Here is a 21,665-nt window from a genome sequence, read left to right as displayed (position 1 = left end):
GGGATCAAGCCCCACATCGGGCTCTCTGCTCAGCGGGGAGCCTGCTTCCTCCTCTCTCTCTCTGCCTGCCTCTCTGCCTACTTGTGATCTCTGTCAAATAAATAAATAAAATCTTTAAAAAAATACATAAATGATTTCAATTAATACAATAGAAATCATTCAAAAACAAGACTGAATTAACAATAAGACTTTGTTGTTAGGTATTTTCTAAGTCAACAAATAACAAGGATACTATAATGAGCTAGTTTAAAAAGTTTTTAAGTGTTAAAAAAAGAGTTCTGGGACACCTGGGTGGCTCAGTTGGTTGGACGACTGCCTTGGGCTCGGGTCATGATCCTGGAGTCCCGGAATGGAGTCCCTCATCTGGCTACCAGCTCCATGGGGAGTCTGCTTCTCTCTCTGACCTTCTCGCTCATGCTCTCACTCTCTCTCTCTCAATAAATAAAATCTCTTAAAAAAAGGAAAAAGAGTCTGTGTTTAAAAAGGCTGGTGGGTTCTGGAGTTAGACAAACCTTTTTCTTAGTTTGTTTCTTCATCTCTGTAATGAGGATTGTAAAACCAACCTTGTTTGGTTGAGAAAATACATGGCACACTTTAAGTGTTCAGCAAATACCAAGTATTATAAAATGAAAAGCTGGGTCAAATCAGAGTCCACCTCCAATACCAAGTTAACTGAGACTTTTTCTTTGGGGCGCGAGGGTTACGTACGGGTTTTTGAGTGACGAGAGAGTCAAGGAGGGAAACCGGTTACTGTAGTGGTTGAGGCATGAAGCTCGAGCAACGAATTCGTGGAATAGTACAGACTATAAACTTAACGACTCCGCATCTACCTGTGTTTAAGGAATGTGAGGTAAAGGCCACTATTTTGAACTAGCTAATGCTTTCAACAACAAAGAAAGGAGATATGAAATTCAGTTTTGGGTATTTTGAACTTAAGGGACCTAAAACTGTCGTGGCTGAAAATGTACACACGAAACATCAAACATAATCTATGTTGAAAAGAAATTGTGCTCATTCTCTATTAAAACCTATGAATTAAAAAAAAAAAAACTTTTATTTTTAACACCACAATACACTCCTGGGAGAAACCAACTTGCAGCTTGAAAAAAGACCGCCAGCATACCCACCAGCTTCCACTTGGCCGGGCACTAGGGCGCGCCGGTGACGTCACCGCGCCGGTGCACGCTCCTGCGTCTCGAAGGACGTGGTGCGTCATTACCAAGGAGACGCAGGGGGGCGGAGCTACTTCCGTAAACCCCGCCAGCTCCTCCAGTCGCGCCCACGTGCGTACTCACGCTTCCCCTTCCTGGCCTCTGGCTTTAAGGCGGGTCGCGTCGTCGCCACTACTCTACTGTCAGACTGATCTGCGCATGCGCTCAAATCCCTGCCCTTCCCAGCGGCAGGCGGAGGGCGACACCTCCAGGTAAAAGTGAGGCGTTGCAGGAGGCGGACTCAGCCCAGGGCGAGCGGCGCGAGAGCAGTCAAGGTTCCTGTCCACCTTGAGGCGGCTAGGATGGCTGAGGAGTCGGTGCGCGGTCGAGTCGAATCCGAGGCTGGTTTTGAGGCAGTGAAGCCTGAAGAATCTAAGGTGTCTTCGCCGAAGACTGCCGAGGTTGTCGCAACGTCATCGAAGGCGGAGGACTACAGTAGCAAGTGCGTGTTCTGCCGGATCGCGGCGAAGCAGGAACCCGGCACCGAGCTCCTGTACTGCGAGGTGGGCTGCGTGCGGACCTGGCGTGGGACGGGGCAGGGACCAGCCTCGCGCCGTGGCGGACCGCGGTGGGTTCGTGTCAGGCCCCCGGGAGGGAGACCTCGCAGGTGCGGACCGGAGTGGGGCAGGCGGGGTGTCCTGGTGTTAGTGACGCATTTGCTTCTCGCGAGTGGGGTCTGTCTCCAGCATTATTGTTGCTGTGCCGAGGGGTGGGCAGCGGGGGGACAATGTAGCGATAAAGCCAGACACTTGGGCTTCTGTCTGCAGGTACGAGGTATTTGGCAGAAAATAGCATTTGTCGCTTGTCGTTACCGGAGGGACTCCTCCGCCCGCCCCCGCATCCCCACCCCCTGCGCTTCTCCACACTGCTTTTCAGTTCTGCACTCTCTCCTTCTGCGACTGAGGGGAAGAACTGGTAGAAAGGAGACGATGGTAATAGGGAAAAGCTTCATTGAACTGACAGAAGTTAGGCAGGGGTCGGGGGTGGAGCCGAGGTCAAACTATTTCTTAATAAGCCCCAGATTTCCACTGAAGGGTAAAGTTCGCACAGGCGTGGTCAGTTGGGACGAATGCCCATTTTCGGAGCACTGAGATTTTGCGCAGGTACTTGAAAACAGGTATCTGGAAATCATTTTCATCTGCTGGTTCTACTTGCCTTTAAAGAAACAGCCTTTGGAGAGGATCAGATCCAAAGATTCTGTTTTTTTGGCTGTTGTTGTTAGTAATCATTAATTCATTCGTTAAAAGTGAGTTGCATTTGTTCTCACCACCTAGTGTTGGAGACAAAGGTACGAATTTATGGCTAGAGAGACGACTGAAGTGATAGACCTTGAAATCTGTGCTTGACTAGGGGAGGGAGTGAAGACAGGAAGCGGTTGATAGGGAGAGGGGTCAGTACATCAGCTGTCTGTAGAGCAGGCCTCTGCTGAACTGAGCCACAGTCAGGACTGCACCACATAAAAAATTATGCACACTCAAGTACCAATGTTGAGGAAAACTAGTAAATAATAGCTACTAATAATGTAAAAAGTTTTGTCTAAAAATAGTCATGGAGGGGGCCACCTGGGTGGCTCAGTCCTTAAGTGTTTGCCTTTTGCTCGGATCTTGATCCCAGGGTTCTGGGATTGAGTCTTGCCTTGGGCTTCTTGGTCAGCTGGGAGTCTCCTTCCTCTCTCCCCTTCCCCTGGGCTCATGATCGATCTTTCTCTCTCTCTCTCTCTCTTTCAAATAAATAAATTATCTTAGGAAAAGAGTAAATTAATTTTTAAAAATAAAAACGGTCACCCGTAGGGGTTGGGATGGTCCAGAATTCTGTCGTGGTTTTTCCAGGCCAAAGGTCAGGATTTTTTTCTCTATGAAGAACATTCTCAGAGTAAACTATGTAAAAAGCCTGGAACATTTTTATAGGAGAAATTAGACACATTAAATACTTTTAACTAATTTATACCCTACATAGGTGGCATAGGATTAAAATATACAGTAGTCCATATAATACAGAACATAAGCAAGCAAGATGCACATGTTTGTGCAACATGCCTCAAAAAGTTGCAGATCTTAAAATTGAATCTAAAATGATTTTATATATAAGAGCTCAAAGATTTATCTTTTCAAAAAGAGAATCTAATCTTCGTGTATTTTGCATTATATATATAGTCTATTCTTATATTCATTTATATATGTTTATTGTAAATATTTAGAAACTATTGGGTTTATATAAAGTAGGGTAGACTTATAATTAAGTCCAGAGGAGAACATGTGATTTGGAATAATTGGAGTTACCAGCATCATGTGGGTTTAGTCTGGGAAATCTTTCTGGCAAAAGCTAGAGAAGACTCCTTACTCCGTAAGCATCTGTATAGTGTATTTGTGCTGTAGACTGCAGAGTTGAAACTAAGCTAATACTAGGCCATGCATTCTCAGAGAGGGATAAAAGTTGGTTTTAGGGTGACAGTATCTTACTCTGTGTGTGTGAGGCAAAAGTAAACATAGTGGACATAAACAGATAAAGAGTATGTCTGTGGCATTAAAATATCATGAGAGTGGAACCGGGAGTTCTTAAGAATGTCTTGCAAGCGGTGACAGTGAAAACATGGTTGAGAAATACCAGGCGCAATGTTTATTTTCACCTTGCTTGAGGCCACACAGAGGAAATACTAATTTAACTTTAATGTCCTCCCTCTTCTTTTTTTTTAATAGTTTAGAAAGATTTATTTATTTATATGAGAGAGAGTGAGAGAACATGAGTGGATTGGGGAGGGGGTAGAAGGAGAGGAACTCCATGCTGGGCACAGAGCCTGATGCAGGGCTTGATCTCACGTCCCTGAGATTGTGACCTGAGCCGAAATCAAGAGCATCACCCAGGTGTCCTGCTGTTATTACAGAGTATTTGCAAAACACTGTCTTGTCTTCAGAGTTTATCTTGATTATATTCCAAGAAGACATGAAAATTTAAATCTTTTCTCAAAATAGGATGTGCTGCCACACGACATAGGAACACTTCATGCATTGCAACAGTCTTTTTTTTTTTTTTTTAAGATTTTATTTATTTATCAGAGAGAGAGGGCGAGAGAGCAAGCACAGGCAGACAGAATGGCAGGCAGAGGCAGGGGGAGAAGCAGGCTCCCCGCGGAGCAAGGAGCCCGATGCGGGACTCCATCCCAGGACGCTGGGATCATGACCTGAGCCGAAGGCAGCCGCCCAACCAACTGAGCCACCCAGGTGTCCCGCAACAGTCTTCTTGAATATTGCCAAATACTCAGCTTCCAGTTCCTGTTTCATCCTTGTGAACTCTTCCTTTGTCATGGACCCTTCTCCTTCTCCCAGCTTCTGAAGTTTTTCCCTTGAAGCATCAAAATCAGGTCTTGGTGGTGCTGGTGGGATAATGTAACCCGCATAGTCTTCATTTTCAATTCCTCCCTCTTCTTTAACCAGATTTGCCCTCCACTTCAGATGGGGTGGTACTGAAATGTTCATTCAAATGTTACTTACTTGCTTTAGATATCAGTGGGGTTATTTGCAGAAAGAAAAACTGGCTACTTAAAGCAGAAATGGATTTAATATAGGGAATTATTTGCTAAAAAAGTCATTGCAAGGGTTGAAGGAAAAGCCTTCAAGAATGCCATCTAGAAGGTGCCTGGGTGGCTCAGGCTGTTAAGCATCTGCCTTTGTCTCAGGTCATGATCCCAGGGTCCTGGAATGAAGTAGCAAACTGGGCTCCCTGCTTAGTGGGGAGCCTGCTTCTCTCTCTTCCTCTCCCTCTGCCTGCCACTCCATCTGTTTGTGCTCACTCTCTTCGTCAAATAAATAAAAATATATTTTTAATTTAATTTTATTATTTTTTAGAGAGAGAGAGGGAGAGCACATGCACAAACATGTGGGACTTGATCCCAGGACCCTGGAATCATGATCTGAGCTGAAAGCAGTGCTCAACCACTGAACCACCCAAGTGTCCTTAAATAAAAATCTAAAAAATCAATCAATCAACCAATCAATCAATAAAATGACATCCAGAACAGCACTTGCATGGTGAGGACCCGTTTCCTCTGCCACAGCCAGGAAGTTAGGAGTCAGGTGACTGCCATTGGAACTTAGACTTCAGGAAGATGTCTCTGTAGATGGGACTCAGAGTTGAGGAAGCAGTGTGACTGCCATGGTTGAGGAATTTGAGGTTGGATTCTGCTTTGTTGTTCAGGCTGTTTCACCTATTGTAGGATGTTTCCCATTTCCGACCTCTGGGCGCTAAATGCTTGCGGCACCTACATATTTCCACTTCGACAAATAACAGGTTCAGAGCTACACTGTACCTCCTGGGTCTGCACTGGTAGGTCGTGGCACCAGAAAAGTGGATGTCTCATGTCTGTCTCTTGACTAGCAATTGACCAGACATTGGAATGGGGACAGGGGAGAAAGAAAAAACAATCTCGGTTCCTTAGAGCTGACCATGTTTGCCTGGTGGAACTAGCGCAAGCTGCAGAAAGATTGCTTTTTCTTGGGTTACCTTGTCAAAGCACTGAAGTCTGAAGTACATCTAGTTTGAAAGATCTAAATTCCATCTGGGGTTTTAGCTTTTTAAATTTCTGCAGTACTAAAGACACAGAAGTATTTGGAATGGGGGTCGAGTGCCCATCTACCCTTTTTACCATAGTTTGTCATATTTAATAGATGCCAAGCCGAGATGCTTGGATTCAGTGCTGATAATGAAGATGAACTAGCCGTTGTCTAATCCATGCATTCTCAAAAGGGGTAAAAATTGATGTTCTTGGCTGGGGCAGGAGCAGGGGCAAAAAAAGTTTATTATTTATATATATAAAACGTATGTATAGCACTTAGGATAGAAACACATGTACAATTTGGCTGTGGTATTAAAATATCCAGGGGGAAGGCAGCCATTAGGGGAAAAAAAATCTAAAAAGTTTCCTTAGGGGGATGGTAATGAAAAAAGGCTGAGAAACACTGTTAAAATCAAACAGCGGCCATGATTCCAACTTTAAGAATGTGTTTTGGGGACACCTGGGTGGCTCAGTCGGTTAAGCCTCTGCCTTGGACTCAGGTCATGATCTCAGGATCCTGGGATTGAGCCCTGCATAGGCCTCCCTCTCTCTCTGCCTCCTGCTCTGCCTACTTGTGATCTCTCTCTCTCTGTCAAATAAATAAATAACATCTTAAAAAGAAAAAAAAAGAATGTGTTTTGGAGGATAGACTGAAAGATCTTGGAAAGTAGTAAAAACTATAATGACACCATTTTTTTTTTAAGGAGCAGAGAAGGAAGCATTGGTAGCTTTATTTTTCTATTTAAGCATCTTTTATTTATTAAGCAATCTTTCAAGTTTACTATATGTTATTCACTTGTAGTTTAAGGATAACTATGGCATGTTCCACACTTGAGAAGCTTGCTTCTGATCTGCATTGAAAGCATAAATGAAAAGTTTTCATTTAGTTGTCATTAGGGATGGGTAGTCAAAATTCTGTGTTTTAAAGTCACTTGAAATATCTTTTCTTTGGGGGTGCCTGGGTGGTTTACTTGGTTAAGCATCTGCCTTCAGCCCAGGTCATGGTCCCTGAATCCTGAGAGCTGCCCTGCTTGGGCTCCTTGCTCCGAGGAGAAATCTGCTTCTCCCTCTCCTTCTGTTCATCTCCCCCAACTTGTGCACTCTCTCTCTCATGCACTCTAGTCCTGTCTCTCTCAAATAAATAAAATATTAAAAAAAAAAGAAATGTCTTTTCTTTATGTAGTTATGTTATAAAGGTGATAGTTAGGTTTATTTATTCGTTTTTTTTCAATTCATAGGGATTATTTTGAAGTCCAAAAGAGTATTAAATATTCATGTTTTTAACATCAGAATTGTAAAGCTAAGTACATTTGGAAAAGTCTAGCATCCATTCTCTTATCATCTTTACCCTGTTCCTCTTCCCTCACAAAAAACTAAAAAAAATATATTTTTAGTTTATCCTTTTATTGTGAGAATTTGTATGTATATGTTTATATTTGTACTCCCTTTTCTTATATAAAAGATGGCCTTACCACACTCTCCTGCTCCTTAATTTTTTTAACTTCAAAGTACATTTCAGAAATGACTTTTAAGTATATAAAGATCTTCATTCCTATATTTTATAGCTACATAGTACTTCATTGTATGGATTTGCTATAATTTACTCAGCTAGTCTCCTAGTTGAATTTTGGACCTTTGGGTTCTTTTCTTTTCTTTTTTTTTTTTTTTTGCTATTACAAATCATGCTGCAAAGGATAGCTTTGTACATGTATCATTTCATATTTTTTGTCATTGTATCGTTGGAATAGGAAAGTCTGTCTTAAAATGAAGAGTCTAGATAATGGCTAGTTTAGTAGTAGCCACAGGAAAGAGAGTAACATCAGAGGGCCAATTTCAATATTTTAGAAAGCTTAATGAAAATCTAACTCAATCATTGATTGCATTGGCTGACTAAAATGCATAGCTTTTTCTTCACCTGTTTTGCCTCCACCCAGCCTTCCTTCTAGCAGCTACCGGTTTGTTCTTAGTATAATGCCCTTTTGTTCCATCTGTGTTGTTACCAATGGCAAGATCTCATCCTTTTTTATGACTGAGTAATATTTCATTGTATATGTACATTGTATCTCCTTTATTCATTCATCTATTGATGGATTCCTAGGTTGTTTTCATGTTTTGGGTATTCTAAATAATGCTTCAATAAACATAGGAGTGCATACATCTTTTGGAATTAGTATTTCTATTTTCTTTGGGTAAATAAATACACAGTAGTGGAACTGGGAATCATATGGTATTTCTGTTTTTAATTTTTGAGGAATCTCCATACTGTTTTCCATAGTGGCTGCACCAGTTTGCATTCCCATCAGCAGTGCCCAGGGGTTCCCTTTTCTCCACATACATGCCAACACATATTTCCTGTCTTTTTAATACTAACATTGGACTGGTGTGAAGTTTCATCTCATTGTGGTTTTGATTTGGGTTTCTCTAATGATGAGTGGTGTTGAGCATCTTTTCATGTGTGGTTTATCCATTGAAAAATTTTTTAGATAGCATATTGAATAAGGATATTTAGGGAATATTGATTTTTCTTTTGGAAAATCTTGAAACTCAAGTGTCAGTAGGTTGAAAGACTCCCTTTTTCATTTCTTTTTTCCTCTCATAACTATGTGGAGTATGTAAATCAGAAAACTAATATAATGGATTGGACACTTAGTGTACTATACAGGAGTATGTTCTAGCATTTTAAGGGCTTTTTAATGCTATAAACAGAACAAAAAAGTATTTGTGTATAAGTGCTGTAAAAAATGTATAGAAAGGCAACCTCTGGATATATGGATGCTAGATTATTTTCCTGTTTTAATTGTGGAACATACCACTTTGGAAAAAATTAAATATAAAAAAACAGTTTATCAAATTTGCTATGTTTCTGTAGTCAAACCTTTAAAAGTACATATTAAGAAAAACCCTTAGGTAGAGATGGAGAAATATATAAAGAAATTTTAAAAAAACCTTGGGATTGTTGGTAAGGAAGTTTTTTTGTTTTGTTTTGCTTTGTTTTAAAGATTTATTTATATGAGGGGGTGCCTGGGTGGCTCAGTAGGTTAAAGCCTCTGCCTTCGGCTCAGGTCATGGTCTTGGGGTCCTGGGATCGAGCCCCACATTGGGCTCTCTGCTCAGCGGGGAGCCTGCTTCCCCCCCCCTCTCTGCCTACTTGTGATCTCTCTCTCTCTGTCAAATAAATAAAATCTTAAAAAGATTTATTTATATGAGAGAAAGAGCATGAGTGGGAGAGAGAGAGAATCTCAAGCAGACATCCCCCCCCCTCGCCCCGGGCATGAAATGGATATGGGGCTCCATCTCACAGCCCTGAGATCATGATACTGAGATTACAATGTGAGCCAAAACGAGGAGTGGGACACTTAACCCACTGCGCCACCCAGGCACCCCTTTGGTCATGAACTCTTATTAAAGTTCATTGATAATTGTTTTCCTGAAATTAGCTTTATATAAGTCTTCAACACTGCTTTATATAAGGCTTCAACATTGCTCATTGCTAACTAATGAGCATCTCATGAAGAATGCTAAAACATGTCTTTATAAACTTAATGCCCAGCTGGGATTAGTTGTATAACATAAGTACCATTTCCCTATCAGACTGAGATTTATGGTGTGGAAGACATGCCAGAAATTCTTTTTAAAATTAGGAGAATAGGAAATTCTTTTTAAATATTCTTTTTAAAATTCTTTTTAAAAAATTCACTGACAAATGATGTTTTTCCCTTCAGAATGAAGACCTAGTTTGCTTCAAAGATATCAGACCAGCAGCACCTCATCATTATCTTGTGGTGCCAAAGAAGCATCTTGGAAACTGTAGAGAGCTAAAGAAAGATCATATAGAACTGGGTAAGATGACCACAGTATTTTTCATGGTTATATCATCCTGAATCGGCATGAGTTGATAGTAGTTACAGTGACAATAAAAAGAAACAACCTAGCCAGGTGTTAACGAAAGAGGAGCATTATTATGACTTTGTGAAACTTCTGTTATGAAAAATTTCAAATATGTACAAAAATACAGAAAATAGTTTTATCTCCATGTGGTCATCACCCAAGTACCACTTTTATTAACTTGTGGCCAGTCTTTTTCATCTATTAACCTTCTCCCACAGTGGATTTAAAGTGATTCTAAACATCATGTTATTTAATCTTTAAAATCTCTAAAAGATAATGCCTCTTTATGTTTTAAAATGATGGCTTTCCTTGACTCTGAAAATGGAAGGTGCTATCAAAAATGAGACCATGATAGGTGCTATCAAAAATGAGACCAAAAATGAGACCAAGGTACCTGTCTTGTAAGTTGCTTGTGTAGAGGTACTAACCCCAAAGTTTAGTGATGAGATTTAAGCAATGACGTTTTAGCTTCTGAAAAGAAGAGTTTGAATCATGTCTCTTAGGATTATCCTGTATTTTCCTACTGATGATTTCTGTGACTTACCAGTCATTTCCTAAGACATTTCTTAGTTCACTTCATATCTGCTTTCATAGCCTTTATCTCCAGGGCCTGGGATTAGTTTGGTTAATAATTTAAATAGCTGGGATGCCTGGGTGGCTCAGTGGTTTAAGCATCTGCCTTCAGCTCAGATCATGGTCTCAGGGTCCTGGGATCGAGCCCCGCATCATGCTCTCTGCTCAGTGAGGAGCCTGCCTCCCCCCCCCTCTCTGCCTGCCTCTCTGCCTACTTGTGATCTCTGTCTGTCAAAAAAAAAAAAAAAAAAAATTTAAGTAGCTGACAAGATAGATAGATTGGGCCAGATTTTTTGGAGGTGAATAAGAAATTTCTTGATGGAAAACTTTGATGTGTAGTTCATTTAGTATTTAGACTATTGAATTACCAGTTTTTCAAGTGTTTCTTCTCAGTATTGCAAAATTTCTTAGTCATCTTGTACTTCTATGAGTACATTTCATATTTACTCCAGCAGATAAAGGCCAATATTTTTGCAATATTTAGTATCAAGCAGCAGCCGCCATGCCTTAAGTATTTCCTTCTTATGTTTTTTAAGGAGGGAGAAATATGTTTATGCTTGGTTTTCTTTTTCTAGCATTCTACTTTATTGAAAGTTTTTATAACTGTTGCAAATAAAATGTTAACCAATTTTGAAGCAGCGTGGTGGGTATTTGGGATTTCATTATACCGTTCTTTCTGATCTTGTTTGTATTTTAATATTTCTGTAATAAGCTTAAAGTTTCTTGTAATTAGTATTTATATACAATCTATGAAGTTGGCAAAATAAATAAGAATGTGGAAGAGCTCAATAACACCATCAAGCATTGTGATTATAATTGATACTTTTAGAACTCCACCCAACTATAAAATCCACATTTTGTTAAGAGCACGTGTTCACCAAGATAGCCCATATTCTAGGCAATAAAGTAAGTCTAAATACATTTCAAATTATTGAAATCTTGTAACATATGTTCTCTGATGACAATGGAAGTAAAGTAGAAAAATAATAAAACCTGGAAATGTATTAAATATTTTAAATTAACACACTTTTTAATAATTTCCAAATAAATTTCCAAATAAATATAGACAACAATATAGAATTGATAGCAAAAATACAACATATCAAGATTTGTGTAATGTAGCCAAAGCAATACCTATGTGGAAATTTATAGCTGTATATGTTTATGTTAGAAGAGGATGTTTAAAACCAATGACCCAAGTTTCTACTTTAGGATGCTGGAAATAGGCAATCGAATTAGACCAAAATAAGTATAAAGAAAGAAATAATAGGGTAGATAATGGTGAGATACAAGGGAGACAATAGGTTTTGCTTCATGTATTTTGAATCTGATTTTAAGTGAATACATAATTAAGATTGTCATGTCTTCTCAGTGAATTGATCCTTTTTTATCATTGTAAAATGTCCCTCTTTATCTTTGGAAATACTTTTCGAGTCTATTTTGTAAGACATGAATTTAACTACTATAACTTTCTTGTTACTTGCTGTCCACACTGTGTATCTTTTTCTATACTTTCAAACAAAGTGAATATTAATATTTAAAGACTTGAAGATAGCAATATAGTTGTATCTTGCTTATTTGTTATTATTTTTTAAATGTAGTGTGAAAATCTCTGGTGTTTAATTGAATTTTTAGTTCATAATCCTTTAATGTAACTATTGATGCAGTTTGATTTAGGTGTCCTATCTTGCCATTTGTTTTCTGTTTGTTCCATTTTTTGTTGTTATTGCTCTGTTTCTTTCCTGCCTTCTTGTGGTTGATCAGATATATTTTTTGTTATTCTACTTTATTTCTTGCCTTTTTATGTATGCCTCTTCAAATTTTTTAAATGGTTGCTCTAGAGATATTAAAATACTAGTGTAATTATCATAGCCTAATTAGAATTCACATTGTATCAATTCATGAAAAATGTGATAAACTTTGGTACACTTTGTGTTATTGTTGTCATATATATTATATCTACATACTTTATAATATCTTGGTGTTGTTAAAATTATTGCATTAAGCAGTCATATGTCTTTTTTTACATTTTTATTTTTTTAAAGATTTTATTTATGTATTTGACAAGAGAGAAAGAGAGACAGTGAGAGAGGGAATACAAGCAGAGGGAGTGGGAGAAGGAGAAGCAGGCTTTCCTGCTGAGCAAGGAGCCTTATGCGGGGCTCCATACCAGGACCCTGGGATGGTGACATGAGCTGAAGTCAGATGCTTAATGACTGAGCCACCCAGGCACCGCAGTCATATGTCTTTTTAAGAAATTAAGAGGGTGCCTGGGTGGCTCAGTGGGTTAAACCTCTGCCTTCAGCTCAGGTCTTGATCTCAGGGTCCTGGGATCGAGTCCCACATTGGGCTCTCTGCCTAGCAGGGTGCCTGCTTCTCCCCCATCTCTCTCTGCCTGCCTCTCTGCCTACTTGTGATCTCTCTATGTAAAATAAATAAATAAAATCTTAAATAAATAAATAAATACAATCTTAAAAAAAAATTAAGAGAAAACATTTCTCCCATGTCTGGGATCTTGGGAATATTTTAAAAGAAAGCAAGATGCAGTCTTGCTTGAAGTAATGAGTTGTTTGTATTTTTAGACCATATGGTACTGACTTAGTCATGGAAGTCTGTCATCCTCCTTGCTCAAGCCTGATTTAGAGACCTAAGCATTTGCAACAATTTTATGAACTTCTTTTATAACAACCATCATCTATAGATTCTCTCATTTCTTCCCCCTTACAAATACTTGGTTACACCATTTGGAAACAAAAGAGATCTCAAGTTTGGCATTATGCTTAGGAGATTGCAGGTTACCAAATTTTTTCTCATCTGGAAACGCACTCCTATTTGAAGGCCATAAAGCACCAAGATTATAAAGATGCTAAGGCAGATAGAGTTCAGAAGCCAAAACAAATATATGAACATTTAGCTAGTCAGAGGTAGGCTGACATAAAGGACTATCATATCCTTAATTTGGGCTGAAAGACAAATTCAGTTTTCCTGTCTGCCTTTTTGATTCAAACGTGTTTTTGTTTCTTATTTGGTCTCCTTATGATTAGAATTAGACCTCAACAGGATCAGACGTCCTAAGTAGTCACTTGTTAGTACTCTTCAGCAGCTGTTCAAAGTCAGCCTGCACACCGTACTTTGTGATAGCTTCAACCTTCATGTCAGTGTTGATGAGTAAACTTCTCAGTAACTTAGAACTATTAAACAGGTCTTTAAATGTTTACCCACTGAACATGACTTTTGATTAGAAAACTTAAAATTAATTACAATTTAATAATGTCTTCTACGGTGTAATGTGGTTTCTTTCATGTTTTTTAGTTGAGAGCATGGTGACTGTTGGAAAAACTATTCTTGAAAGGAATAATTTCACTGACTTCAAAAATGCGAGGTATGTATACTTCCATAGAAACCAATATATGTAGTTGGTTTTCTGAAATGTTCTCTCCTAGAAAATGTTCTCTCCTAGTGGCTTAAGTACAGTTTTCCTGAAAGTGAGCATACATTGTTCATTGGTAGTATAAATTTAATAAATAAAACTTCTTCCTCTCATGTCTCAGCATCTAACAATCACCACTTGGAGTTTGGGCAGACAAGTCTATTTAAGCAGTGGGTAGGTAACATAGTTAGAAGTCCACCTTTCTTTGTTCGGTATGTCTATTTGTATAAAAATTGTATGTAAGTTGAATTTCTTTCTTTAGAAAATATTTTATATGATTGAAAAATATTATACTTCTAGTGTGAAATTAACTTGAATTTGTTGCCTCCTGAGCTGATCTCTGGCGTTCACCAAAATTTGAGCAAAAAGCTTATAATGTTCAATGTGGCAATTATTTTACTTAATCTAAATAGTGTATTTTCCTTTTTAAAACACTTTGGACTTTGTCCTGTGTGACCAGTGGCTAGATTTTGGTTAGATTTACTTCTAACATCTGACCTGGAATTTAAAGAGACCTGAGCGCTAATGCTTTCCATGCTACTTGTTGTGTACTGGGCTCATACTGGCTATGATACTTGAGGCATTTATGCTCTCCAAGATAATACCAGTTCTGCCTACATACAGATTCACATAAGATTGTGTGTGTGAAAATTCTCTGAAAACTATGAAGTGTTATTCAAGTGTAAGGGGACAGATGGTATTTGAGACCCTTTGGCCAAAAGCAATATATATTCCCTTCCCCATCAGAGGAGTGTTTATAGTAGAAGAATGAACATTGGACCAAGAGTCTCAATCCTTGCTCTATTACTGCCTCACTTTGTGACCTTGAGAAGTCTCAAGGATCTTGGCTTTCCCATCTTTGAAATGAAAGGGTTGAATGAACCTTTGAATTGCTTCTAGCTTTTAGGTTACTTGATTCTACATTACCTGAATCCTGTTTCCCAGAAGGAAAACTCAGCCTCTTTTTCCTGTAGTGGGGGAAGCTTTTCTTTTTTTTTCTTTTTTTTTTAATTAGAAGATTTTATTTATTTATTTGACAGATCACAAGTAGGCAGAGCGGCAGGGAGAGAGAGAGAGGAGGAAGCAGGCTCCCTGCTGAGCAGAGAGCCCAATGTGGGGCTCAATCCCAGGACCCTGAGATCATGACCTGAGCCGAAGGCAGAGGCTTTAACCCACTGAGCCACCCAGGCACCCCTGGGGGAAGCTTTTCAATATGTATTGTGTTTCTGACTCTCCATTATCAGTCCTGTGTTGCTGCAATAGACCACATCTCCTATGCCCTCTTACACTCCCTCTCATTGTAGTCTTTTTTTTTTTTTTTTTTAATTGAGACTCACTTATAGTTTGAGGAGGCAAATATTTCCAGGCTTTTGGCTTGAATTATTGTTACATGTGTGCCTTGCTCCACTCAGAATTTCTAAGTGGATTTATAAAATTGTAAACTGATTTTTAAGATATAGAATCATATTTTAAAAATTCCTTAGTAGAAATCTGTTAGTAGTCAAAGGAATTATCTTATAAATGTTTTTATAAAGCGGATTATTATGAATAACTATCATTTTACTTATTTTCAGTATTTTTTTTTAAAGATTTTATTTATTTATTTGACAGAGAGAGATCACAAGTAGGCAGAGAGGCAGGCAGAGAGAAAGGAAGGGAAGCAGGCCCCCTGCTGAGCAGAGAGCCCGATGCAGGACTCGATCCCAGGACCCTGAGATCATGACCTGAGCCGAAGGCAGCAGCTTAACCCCCCGAGCCGCCCAGGCGCCCTACTTATTTTCAGTATTAAGCAAGAAATTTGAGTGATAATTTTAATAATGATATAAATAATCTCATTACTGGAAGATGGGGTGATGAGGAAATGACTACTTTATTAAAGGAGAAGGTGCACCATCTACTGGCTATGTCTTGGAATAAAGAAACCCTTCTACTTGAGTGTCATGGAATCTTTTTTTTAAAGAAAAAGGTGGAATTTATGCCAAACATAGTACACAGCAAACAACTTTATGCCTCAGCTATACAGTCTAAAAGTTAAAGATCTCAGAAGTGCCCTGTAACTTTTTTTTTTAAAGATTCATTGCAGAGCCATATCTTAGGAGAATTTAAGGTTAAAATTGATAAGGACTGAGATGATAAAACATAATGCCAACTCAGAATTATTAAAGGATTACTGAGACGTTATATGCTCTTAAGCGCTCGATGAAGAGTTTGCTACTGTGGACTTCAGCACAGAAAGACAAGGAAGTGTGTAAATACTGAGAAGGATATAAAGCAGTAAAAGTGATGACTGAGTGGCAATCTAACCTATTTTGAATATCTTTAATATTTATGTGTTCTAGCATGAAAAAATGGCTTTAAACTATTGTAGAACTGACTAGTCAACTCTCTTACCTTTCTGTTTTAGAATGGGTTTCCACATGCCGCCATTTTGTTCCATCTCCCACTTGCACCTTCATGTGCTGGCACCTGTTGATCAACTTGGCTTCTTATCAAAATTGGTTTATAGAGTGAATTCCTATTGGTTTATCACAGTAAGTATTATTATTTAGTAGCAGTATATAAAAATATTTACAATAGTTGTCCTTTTGGTGTAGTTCTTCTTTTCCTGGCAACAGTAGGCACTTAACAGCTTTTGTAGGTTTGATCCTCTCCTTTAATGTACTGCTTGCACGTACCCAAAGTAGTATTTTTTTTTAAAGATTTTATTTATTTATTTGACAGAGATCACAAGTAGGCAGAGAGGCAGGCAGAGAGAGAGGAGGAAGCCGGCTCCCTGCTGAGCAGAGAGCCCGATGAGGGACTCGATCCCAGGACCCTGAGATCATGGCCTGAGCCGAAGGCAGCAGCTTAACCCACTGAGCCACCCAGGCGCCCCCCAAAGTAGTATTTTTAATTTAAGAGATTTTCCAGGTTATCAGATCTGTAGGAAGAGAAGTTACAGTTAAGTCTTTCCATTGCAAGCAGAGGATATGATATAGAAGAGCAAGGGCATTAGCAGTTCAGAACCCAGAGTCCAATCTGCATTGAAATTGTGGCTCCATCAGTTACTTGAGGACCCATTTTCAAGTTACTTAAATGTTTTCAGACCCAAGTTCTTTATCTATTACCTGCCTATAAAGAATACTGCCCAGCTATAGGGTGGATAAGAGGATTGATAAAATAATTTATATTAAAGCAGTTAAAACTGTACCTTGCAAATAGTAAGTACTAGTAAATATCACCTGTTGCCTCTGTTATCACCAACATTATTGTAGAAATTGTAGAAACTGAATTTCTGTAATTTTATAGTTTAGAAAAGGGCTTCCCTGGTAGCATCAACTGTCAGATCTGAGGTTGAAGCCACTGAACCTAAAAAAATGAATTCTGCTTTGCTAGGGCAAAAGTAGAATCAAATTCAAGCTGATTACAGGCCTGTTCCCTGACAGTGAAGCCTTAGTTATTAAGTGACTGTCCTTCCAGAGCCACTTGACTAATAATTTACCAGTCACTATGTATCTGTGATGGTAAGGAGACCTGTAGTTGCTATATTTAAGTAATCACTGAATTACAAATTGAATAATTGCTGTTAATGCATATTATTATTATTATAGTCATGGTACCCAAGAAATTAAAAAGCATGATTTATAGAAACTTCATGTTTCAAACTTTTATCCCTCTTTTCAACTTGTGCAGATGATTTTATTTAATTTAAAAATAATTTAAGATATTTATGTGTGTGTGTGTCTGAAATAAAAATTAGTAGACTATTCAATAGGGCAGTTGGTGTGGTCTCTTTAAAAATTCAGTGTGATTAAAAAAGGGATTTTTTTCCTTATTTATATTTCTAAGTTTCTATGTGCTCCATGGTTTTATAATAAAGTAACTAAAAATACATTTTTTGTAATGTTTTTAACTATATTTCCTTACATGACTTTTTAGCTAGAAAAAAATGAATGAACAAGGTTATAAGATCTGTTATTGGTTCATTCTGTGGATCTGAAATCTCCTTAGATCTGTCAGCATATATTATGAGACTTTGAAAAAAATCAAGATAAAGACATCAAGATTTATTTTAAAATCTCTTTTATAATGTTTCAGATATTTAAGATGTTTGAGAAAAGTATCTGAAATAATGATAACTAACAGACTTTGGTTTACTTTTTAATTTTTTAAATATATTTTATTTTTTTAGAGCACTTTTAGGCTCCAGATTGACTGGAAATTTATAGAGAGTTCCCATATACTCTCTGTCCCCCAAATATTCAGAGTCTCCCACTATAGACATCCTACACCACAGTAATACATTTGTTATAATCCATGAAATTATAGTTACACACCATTTTTATCCAAAGTTCATGATTTACACTAGGGTTTATTCTTGGTGTTCTGTATTTTATGGGTTTGGACAAATGTGTAGTAACATGTATCCAACATTATGGTATAATAAAATTCTCTGTACTTTACCTATTCATTTCTCCCTCTCCCTTAATTGCTGGTAATCCTGATCTATGCCTTCATAATTTTGCCTTTTCCAGAATGTCATATGGTTGGAACAATACAGTATTTAGCCTTTTTACATAGGCTATTTTCACTTAGTAACATGTATTTAAGGTTCCTCCACATCTAGTTTACTTTGTAAAATGTTAGTATTATATTTATTTTCCTTTTCTTATTGAAGCTTTTTAACACATAAGATAAAAATCTGCCTGTGTATATACAATGTGGAATGCCTTTACTGTAGTTTATAAAACTATTGAGAAATTTTTTATAAGATATATTTAGGAATAGAGTATGTAATAACCAGCTCTTCTGCTGGGACTTTTTATAATACGGGTGCCAGTAGAATTATTTCATGTAGGCTATAATAACCAGAATTTAAAAATATGTTGTTTTTTCAAAATTACAGGCTGACTGTTTGATAGAAAAACTAAGAATATGAAAATGTCAACAGTGGAAGATTTTCCTAATCTTGGCTCAACATAAACTAATATTTTCATTCTTTTGAAGTCTAATTACAATTGTAAGGTTCATTGGGTTTTATGAGAGGTTATTACTGGCTAGCCTTACATCTTTTCTGAATGTCTGTTTCCTGAGATATGTGATACAATTCCATGGATACTTTGTCATTGACTTCTTTATTTTAATGGTTACTTGTTTAAGGTATAAAATACTATAGATAAAATCCCATTAAAACAAATCCCTTTAATCAGGAAGGGCTATTTTTTCAAAAAGCTTAAATATTTTCATTTCTTAGTAGTCTATTACAATAAATAATAAATAAATAAATATTTAGTTATGAAGAATAAACTGGTATGGAAAGTACTTTATTGGAGCCTTTATTACTATGAAGGGAGACAGAAATTAACTATTTCTTGACAGTTATATAAGTTTACATACAAAATTTCAAAATGAAAAGTACCATACTACATAGCGACTTATGTTCTTATTGATTGAAAGAATCGTTTTGTGTCACTTTTTACTCAGATTTCAGATGCTGGTTTTCACTAACATTTTTGTGATAAATTGTTCCTGAAAGCTGTAAAATATACATAAAGTAAATTCTAATGGATTTATAAGAACAATTTGGCTATCCAAGAGAATTCACTGTAATGGCATTTTACCTGCAAGAATATAAATGGGGAAGAAACATAAAACGGTTATCATAATATTACAAACTGGTGGAAATTATTGTTTTATGATTTATTGTACCAAAGGAAAAGTAGAATTAAAAAGTTTTAGGCCTGGATTTTATCATGAAGAAATCCTGATTTGAAAGTAGGAACAGATAAGCTTGGATGAGAAAATTTAATGTTAGCATTACTGATACATCATTTTGTGAGACATATTTCTTTAAGGATTGTGCTTATCTACACTAATAGTGAATGTGAATAAAGAATAAGGTACTGAAAGCTGATCCTGCATTGTGTCAATGTATAGTAACACCATGTGTATGAATATAGAGGAACACAAGGATTGAAGTATTGATGTTAGAAGTAGGCTGAGATGATTAGGTTTTGTTCTTATTTTTGGCATTATATTAAACATAGTTTTAAGTAATGAAATACTTATTACAATGTTTAATTAAATATCTGGGATATTTAGTTAAAACATCTGAAATAAATATTTATCCATTTAACAAACATTTGCTGAATATTTAACATGCAATGATCAGGAAATATAGGTGAGAAAGGATAGTCTGCCTTCTCATGCTAATACAAGGGTCAGACAAAACCAGTGATTACAGCTATAATCACAAAACCAGTGATTAGCTGCTGTAATGTTCACAGAAGAGACTGTGGAAAGGACATAGTTTTGAGAGCAGGTGGCAGTGGGACTGAATATTTAAGACTCAGTGTTTGTCAAGTAGACAGTGGAAGTTCAGGCCACATGTACTTTCCTGAGTTCTGCTTCCATTATTATTTACTGTACAGTTGAAATGAATGTTCATGGGGCGCCTGGGTGGCTCAGTGCGTTAAGCCTCTGCCTTCAGCTCAGGTCATGATCTCAGGGTCCTGGGATCAAGCCCCCCATTGGGCTCCCTGCTCGGCAGGGAGCCTGCTTCCTCCTCCCTCTCTGCCTGCTTCTCTGCCTATTTGTGATCTCCCCCTCTCTCTCTGTTAAATAAATAAATAAATTTAAAAAAGAAAGAAAGAAAGAAAGAAAAATGAATGTTCACATTCTGTTTTAGTCACTGGAAGTGGACATACGGGTTTGGAGCTCTCAAAATTAGATTTCCAGGCTCTTCAGCACTGCTTTGTTAAGTAGCTCACTGACCCACCTACACAGATTAGCAGTTGCAAGTTTGTAGAAATCAGCTCAAATATGACCAGCTTTGGAAAAGGAATTTTCTATACGTACAGCATGTTGTACTATGTGAACTTGAAATGATATAACTGACACTATTATGATAATAAGATGGAGGTATGTAAGGAATTCTCAAATGCTTTATGGACTTACTCAAATATATGATTAGTCAATTGATTTGATTTATATAGTTTTAGACCTTGTCATAGTTAAGTTTTCCTTCTTTGTTGGAAAACCCTTAATCCTCACGTTCTTAGCAGCTTTTCTCATTTACTTATAAAGATTAATAAATTCCAATTAAAATTCACTCAGCTTTTTCAGTAGTTAAAGAGTATTTGGTAACTCAGTAGCTACCCAAAACATTAGCTCAACACAAAACCAATTTATAACTTATCTTTAAAATGTTTAAAGTACTATCTAGAGCATTTCTTTTGCATGTTATATTATTTGTAACTGGAGAATTGTAAAGTGATTGGTAAGTTGTGTGCTTACTTAGCTGAAAGAAAGCTAAATAAATATGGAAAAATACTGTGTCAAGTTTTGACTCTCTGGATTTTGTGTATGTGTATGTGTGTGTGTGTGTGTGTGTGTGTGTGTGAGAGATAGACTTTAATTTTTAGAGCAGTTTTAGCTTCACAGAAAAATTGAACAGACACTGCAGATATTTCCCCTATAGCCTCTCTGATTATTAACGTTCCCCAGAAGAGTGGTACATTTGTTGCAGTTAAACCTCCACCTCCACTGAAACATCATAATTACCCAAAGTCTGTAGTTTATCTTAGGGCTTACTCTTGGTGTGGCACATTCTATGAGTTTGGGCAAATATATAATGACATGTATCTCTCATTATAGTATCATGCAGAGTATTTTCACTGCCCTAAAATCCCTCTGTGCTCTGTCTGTTCATCCTTAGTCCACCAATCCCTGGCAAGCAGTGATCTTTTTACTGCCTGTGTAGTTTTGCCTTTTCCAGAATATCATATAATTGGAATCACACAGTATATAGCTTTTTCAGATTGGCTTCTTTCACTTAGTGATACTCATTTAAGGTTTCTTTGTCTTTTCATGGTGTGATAGCTCATCTCTTTATAGTGCTAAATAATATCCTGTTTTCTGTATATATTACAGTTTATCCATTCACCTACTGAAAGATACCTTGATTGCTTCCATGTTTTGCCAACTATGAATAAAGCTGCTGTAAACACTCATATGCAAGTTTTTGTGTGGACAT

General features: G+C 37.4%; 1 protein-coding gene across 1 annotated transcript; it reads left to right on the top strand.

Moving 5' to 3' along the window:
- The first annotated feature begins 1,332 nt into the window (after nt 1–1,332).
- On the top strand, nt 1,333–20,971 carry HINT3 (histidine triad nucleotide binding protein 3). The gene is made up of 5 exons (XM_004740143.3): nt 1,333–1,714; nt 9,483–9,600; nt 13,534–13,603; nt 16,056–16,182; nt 18,537–20,971. Exons 1-5 carry the CDS (start codon nt 1,514–1,516, stop codon nt 18,567–18,569), a joined length of 549 nt encoding a protein of 182 aa, XP_004740200.1. The 5' UTR covers nt 1,333–1,513; the 3' UTR covers nt 18,570–20,971.
- The last annotated feature ends 694 nt before the right edge of the window (nt 20,972–21,665 follow it).

This window comes from Mustela putorius, unplaced genomic scaffold, assembly GCF_011764305.1.
Source record: "Mustela putorius furo isolate JIRA1106 unplaced genomic scaffold, ASM1176430v1.1 tig00003863_pilon_pilon_pilon, whole genome shotgun sequence".
In the NCBI taxonomy this organism is placed as follows: Eukaryota; Metazoa; Chordata; class Mammalia; order Carnivora; family Mustelidae; genus Mustela; species Mustela putorius.
This window is presented reverse-complemented; position numbering and strand designations above follow the sequence as displayed.